General features: G+C 40.4%; 1 protein-coding gene across 2 annotated transcripts in view; it reads left to right on the forward strand.

Moving 5' to 3' along the window:
• Positions 1-4,851, forward strand: part of slit1a (slit homolog 1a) — an 86,881-nt gene extending 82,030 nt beyond the window's left edge. For both annotated transcript variants that reach the window (XM_082557290.1, XM_082557291.1), the window contains exons 35-37: positions 886-1,174; positions 1,261-1,472; positions 1,569-4,851. In XM_082557290.1, the coding sequence (XP_082413416.1) occupies positions 886-1,174; positions 1,261-1,472; positions 1,569-1,807 (740 nt within the window). In that variant the 3' untranslated portion in view covers positions 1,808-4,851. The remainder of the gene's footprint in view (positions 1-885; positions 1,175-1,260; positions 1,473-1,568) is intronic.
• Positions 4,852-6,436: the final 1,585 nt, after the last annotated feature.

The following is a 6,436-nucleotide window of genomic DNA, read 5'->3' on the forward strand; positions in this document are numbered from 1 at the left end:
TTTTTTTTAATCATGAAAAGGAAGCTCATAGAACACAATTCTCAAAAGTAAAGCTACGTTCAGCTTCTTCTGAACCAGGTAGCACTGCATTTAACAGAGGCTTACACCAGATGCCCTTCAGGCTGAAGTACAACCCGCAACCTTTCCCTTGCAAATGTGTTAACCACCACACAGCTGAAGGAACATCATTCTCAAAAATAATAGATCATAATTTAGAGTAAAAACACAATGCATCTCTCTATAGACTTCGTCCTTCAAGCACTTTTTTATAGTGTGTGAACTACGCCATCTAGTGTTAGAATCATAATCAAACTACCACACACAGTCTCGACTTCAGATTAGTTTTGTATTTGCATGCATTTTTTTCCCCATGGTGCACATGGTGTTCATTTGTATAATTTACATGTAATTTAGCCACTCTTGATAGAATCAGACTTTGAAACTGAAAAAATAAACCTTTAATGTTACACCTTAGATTTGTTGCATTTCAGCCCCCATTTGTGGGTTGATATCGGATCAGGAGTGGCTCAGACTTGGTGCTGTTTGTTTTTCCTGCTGTGATGTGCTGTGAAGTGCTGTTCTTCATTCATACAAACTACAGGAGACATTTTTTTCCATACCGCTCTCCCTTTTGTTGTCCCCCATTTCAAGGATGATGTGTCTTATAGTGCAAATGTAAAAAAATCAAAATTAGTTTAAAAAACTCCAACAAAAAACAGTTGTATATACTAATCTGAGAAGTGGTTTACACACTGCTGGGACACACATGCTTGAAAATATCAGTCTCCATTACACTCATACCAGCCCTGTGTTAGATGTCTGTGCGTGTGACTCAGTATGCACGTCCTTGTATATAACCATCCTTTCTCTCGTTCCTTCCTCCAGGCATGCCGGTGGACGTGCACTCGGGCACTTTCCGTCTCTGGCAGATCCAGAATAGCTCCAGTTTCCATGGCTGTATCCAGAACCTGTACATAAACAACGAGCTTCAGGACTTCACCAAGACCCAGATGAAGCCTGGCGTGGTACCGGGCTGCGAGCCCTGCAAGAAGATCTACTGTGTACATGGCATATGCCAACCTGATGGGGTCCAAGGACCCGTTTGCCACTGCCAGCCAGGCTGGAGCGGGGCGCACTGTGACCAGCCTGCTAACAACCCCTGCCAGGGCAGCAAGTATGTCAGCAAATGGAATAGCTTAGTGTGGATCAAGTTTTTAAACTTTATATTTATATTTATTGAGTTTATTGCCTCTTAAATAGGTGTGTCCATGGAAAATGCATCCCTCTGGATTCTCAGTCATACCGCTGTGAGTGTGCAGAGGGTTACCGCGGAGCCCTGTGTAACCAACAAGGGGAGCTGTTTAACCCCTGCCGTCACTTGTCCTGCAAACATGGTCGCTGCCAGATCTCAGACACAGGAGATGCATACTGTCACTGTGAAAGTGGCTATACCGGAGAACTTTGTGATGCAGGTGGGTTTTGTGCATGTTAGTCTGTAGTGATAAAGAAAAAAAAGACTTTAAAACAAGTCATATTAAAAACTTTTTTCTCCATTGTTTTTTATTTAGAGATTGAGTGCAGAGGGGAACCTGTGCGAGACTTCTACCAGGTCCAGCGGGGATACGCTATCTGCCAGACGACACGCATGGTCTCTTGGGTGGAGTGCACTGGAGCCTGCGACACAGGGGCCTGCTGCGCCAGTCAGAGGATGAAACGTCGGAAATACACCTTCGAATGCAGCGATGGGACCACCTTCAGCGAGGAGGTGGAAAAGACCATCAAGTGCGGTTGCGTGGGCTGCATGTAGCACAGTTCACTCCCGTTCCCTGCTGCTGCTGACGAGCAGAAGATGGAAAGAAAGAAAGGAAGTAAAGAAAGGAAAGAGAAGACAGTAGGAAAGTGAGGGAGAGAAAGAGAGAGATATTAAAGAATATATATAAAACCTCTATCTATATATTATGGACAACAGTGTTTGTAAAATAGTATATTTCCTCCCCTTCTAAGGGTGTTTGACCTACAGTAAAACAGAGAAACCAACATCACGGGCAACAACGTAGGTGCGACAACAGCAGCAAACCATTGTTTCAACCCGAGTCACCCAGTGTGAATTCCCCATCCATCTCTGAGGCCTCTGACAGCCCAGCCACCATCTACCATCTTTACTTTGTGGAGGCAGAGAGAACAGTGGGGTCTGGCCTGGGAAAAGCAGAAGGCTAAGAGGAGAGCTGGACAATTTTGACTTGGCAAAGCTGTTTTGAGTTGAGCTTGGCTGGGTTGCCTGGACTGGGCTGGACATGGTTTGAGTTGAGTTGAAGTTGTTGTTGGTTTGGTGTAGCAGTTTCTCTGCCAGGATACAGTCATCCATCCACACACGCACACGTAGAAGTGAACAGCAAGGAAGAAATCGTACGATTAAGAGCGGCGCAGACGCCGTGGCTTCGAGGCTAGGGTGGTCTAGTGTCACAGTTGATTTCTGTGAGGTACCGTAACAGAAACTCCATTAAAAAAAGAAATAAACAAGAGACTGCGCTGACTAGCAGCACTGAAAACAGCAGTCAAGGCACGTCTCTGAAGTACATAATCACACATGCATGGCATACACACATTTTCTGCACAGTCTAAACGCCACACGGGAAGGCTTGTGCCAAACTATTCCAATCAGAGAACCCATCCGGTGCTGACAGTGCCCAGTGCTTATCAGCCCCCAGCATGAATTGCCTCAGGGTTAGGATGATTTGCATAATCCCACCCCCAACCTACTCCACCCCAGTGAGTAGGAGGCCAATCAGTCCTGCTCCTTTTGATGCCTGCAGTATTAAACTTGTGCAAACTGTTGCATGTTTGGAGAAGTTTGCTAACAAATATGTAGAGCTTCTTAATATCCTTATAAATGTACAAAACAAAAACGTTGCAGAATCATGCTCTGTTTTATTTTTTATTTTGTTTTGTTTCATTTCTCATAATTTGTTTTTGTTATATTTTTGTGTCATGATGTAACCTAACTCCTTTAGCTGCCCCATCCCTCCCCTACAACCCTTTATATAGAAATGCCTAACAGATTCTAATATATATATATTTGTATTTCATTTTGGTATAGTATTTTTCTATGTTAAAGAGTAAGTCTGTTTCCTGAAGCTTTGGGACTGGTGGAAAGGCGTTCATTTGGTTCCCTAGGTGTTTTTTGTTTTTTTAATTTGTTGTATCTCACATGCTCCAAAAGGTGATTAATTACATTTAATTGGCCAAAAAAAAATGCAGCAGCTGGTTGGCCTTTTTGTATAGAAGGCAGTATTGGTCTAGAAATATGTTTAATATTGTATATGTTGTCTTCCATGTGAATATTACATTAATTCATTGAGAGTCTGTGCTTGTTTTTATTTATTTTATCTAATGGCGTTTTCCTGTAGAAAGTGAAGATCAAAAATGTCAAAAAGATTTAAAAAGGTAACTAAAAAAATTAATTACGTAAAAAACTGTATTTGTAACAACACTTCATAGCAGTGTTTGACCTTCCTCTCTGGCTTAGACATTCCTGGTTTGCTTGCAGGGGCCGGAGAGTTCAGAGCTGAGATTAAGAGATGTCCCCCACCTCAAATTTCCCTTGAAATTAACACATCACACTTAAAAGACTTCTGATTGTTTCCGTGTTCATTTGGATTGAAGTGCTCGAGTTGCATTTCTGTCATTTGAATTTGTGAGCTGGTGGGTTTTGTTTTGTTTGTTTTTTAAATTTTTTTTTTTTTTTTTTTTTAAATTAGTCAAGCTCAACTGATCATAAGCTGCTGTCAAGCCAGAAGGAACAGGATGAAGTTGCCTCTGTGGACAATGATCATGTTATCAAGGTGTGTCATCCAAGATTGCTTTGAAAAGGCAACTGTGTGTGAAGCATTACATGCCTACTACTGACAGATAAGTAAACGAGAACGGTCTGGACATTTTCAGTATCTGTCAGTTTTAAGTGGTAATCCATACGAAAAAAAACCAACAAAAAAAAAAAAGAAAGCAATGGTGCCAATTACAGTGAACGTCATACCTGAATGTATAAATGTGTATAGATAAATACGACCTATGCTTATTCATGAAGTGGTAACTTTTAGCTGTTATTTAGTTTCCAATGTAAGATATAGAAATCACATCCTGTCGAATAAGTGACAGTCCATCGGGATGGCGTTAAGGTGTTGTTCTCTCTGCAGATCGGGATTGTGTTTGATCCGTTTTGCTGATCTAACTGTTAAAGTCTCTTTATAGTGTGAAAGGCTGCAGATCTCAGCTCATACAGCGTTGCATCACGGAGCTCCTATTCATATTGCTACCCATGTTAACTTTGTTTTACATGCTGTCGCTGTGATCCCAGTGGTGTACAAAAACATTAAAGATCCCATAAAGGATACTGATGAACAGTCACTGTAATACTTAGGCTGTGTGCCTCGTAAAGGTGCGCGTTTAGTCAAATGTGACTTTCTTTCCATGTCTCCTTTCCTTCCTCTGCACTAATCTGTACTGGACTGGTGCATTCAACTTCCTGGTAGACATCTTAGTGGTGCTTGTGCTATATTGAGATGTAATTCAGTTACTGGTCACATGACCAGAAACACAGTTTTCTTCCATCCTATGAACTATATACATAAATGTTATTGTGAACAACACAATGTCTCTGTTGTATTGAAATGGTGCAAAAACTAAGAAATATCCCTGTCTGGGTTCTGTCTGTTTGCGTTTATGTTACAGGACTGATGGTGGGATTGAACTGAAAACTCAATAATGCTGAATGTATGTATTGCCACCGACAAAATGTTTACCAAAACTCCACTCTTTTCATTAATTAAACTTAAATGTGTGTGCTTTTAAAAATTGTCTCCATCATTTCCTTCTTTTACTTGGCAAATCTTACAAGTTTGTATTTGAAACAGTGACACTTTTTAAAAAAAAAAAAATCACACACTTTTGCCTCTGTACAACACCACAATTTTCAATTCCAGGTTTTGAAATTGCATTTGGCAGCACTTCACTGGAATTCTCAATATGACTTCCAAAGGGATGTTGATGCAAGAAGGGGGAGACTGTTTTTTTTTCCCCAATGGCAGCAAAAGTATTGTTCTCTCATGGCCAAATCACTAACCTTAACTCAATCAAACACAACATGCTTTCAGTTACTCAAGACATAAGTGAAAGCTGAGAGGTCCCCACGAACAAGCAGAAGCTGATGTGGCTGCAAAAAAGGCCTTGACGGACTATCTCAAGGATGGAAACATTCCTGAAGTCCATGAGTTCCAGACTTCAGGAAGTCACTGACTGCAAAGATTTCCATCAAACTTACATTAAAAATTACATCAGTTTGTCCAAATAATTTTGAGCCTGTGAGAATGGGGGACTAAATAAAAATATAAAAAAAATAATTCCTAAACAGTTAATACTATACTTTCGTTAAACCATTTGAGCTGCAAGCCTGTAGATTCACATCTATTTTGTGTGACTTCAAATCCAGTGTGGTGGTGTACAGGGGCAAAATGATTTGGGTTTTTTTTTTTTAAATAAAAATACTTCTGGACCTGATGATATAATTCCCAATGACTTGGAAACATATTTTATTTATTTATAACTCATCTGTTGTTTTGGGTTAGCAACCCTAAAGCTGATGAAATGGACAGTGATTTTACTTCAGTGCATTTGCACCACACAAAAGCTATGGCTGATGCCGAAAAGAGAACAGGAAGTTGCCGATTTGATTTTATGCCTTGTTTGCAGGTGTAGGCTCTACTTGGCAGAACTTTGTTTTTTAAAGATTTGGTAGTAACCAATTACTGACTTACTAAGGTGGCGTGTCCTTCAATTGGAAAAGGGACCTAACTGCATATCACCAAAAAGGGTAAATAAATTAACTACTTCGTATCACACAGGTTATAGTGCCTTCACTGTTTTCTACACTGACAAAGGTCATGGAGGCCAACTGTTTACCAATCGGTCCAACAGCACAGTGGGAGCTTCCTGTGGGCATTGGGGCTATTGCCCTTTGGCCGTATGGCAGGTCCCATTTATGTAAAATGCCATCAATACTGTGTTAACTACAAAGTTGAAAAATTTACCATCAGGGGGAAGCATCCAAGGTCCTAAAGTGCCACAACTGTATTTCAGATTTTCTCACAGCTTTTGAATAATTGCTATTTTTGTTTCAGTGGCTTTCAAGTTGTTATTTTACTTTACTAAAATAATTGTATTTAGTTTAGTTAACTACACTAACCATAACCATACTGTCAAGTTCACGTGAATATTCAGGATGCTGACTGTGTGATGATTTGTGAATATTTTTAAAATACTGATAATACACAGTTCAGTGCCCCCCCAGCCCCGAAATTCATTTCACTTTCATGTACTTGTGTGAGCACCTCCGTTGAGGCTGTAATAAAGCAACACTGGTACAACAAAAAAACAACATGCA

Source organism: Aulonocara stuartgranti (assembly GCF_965226115.1).
Source record: "Aulonocara stuartgranti genome assembly, chromosome: 13".
Lineage (NCBI taxonomy): Eukaryota > Metazoa > Chordata > Actinopteri > Cichliformes > Cichlidae > Aulonocara > Aulonocara stuartgranti.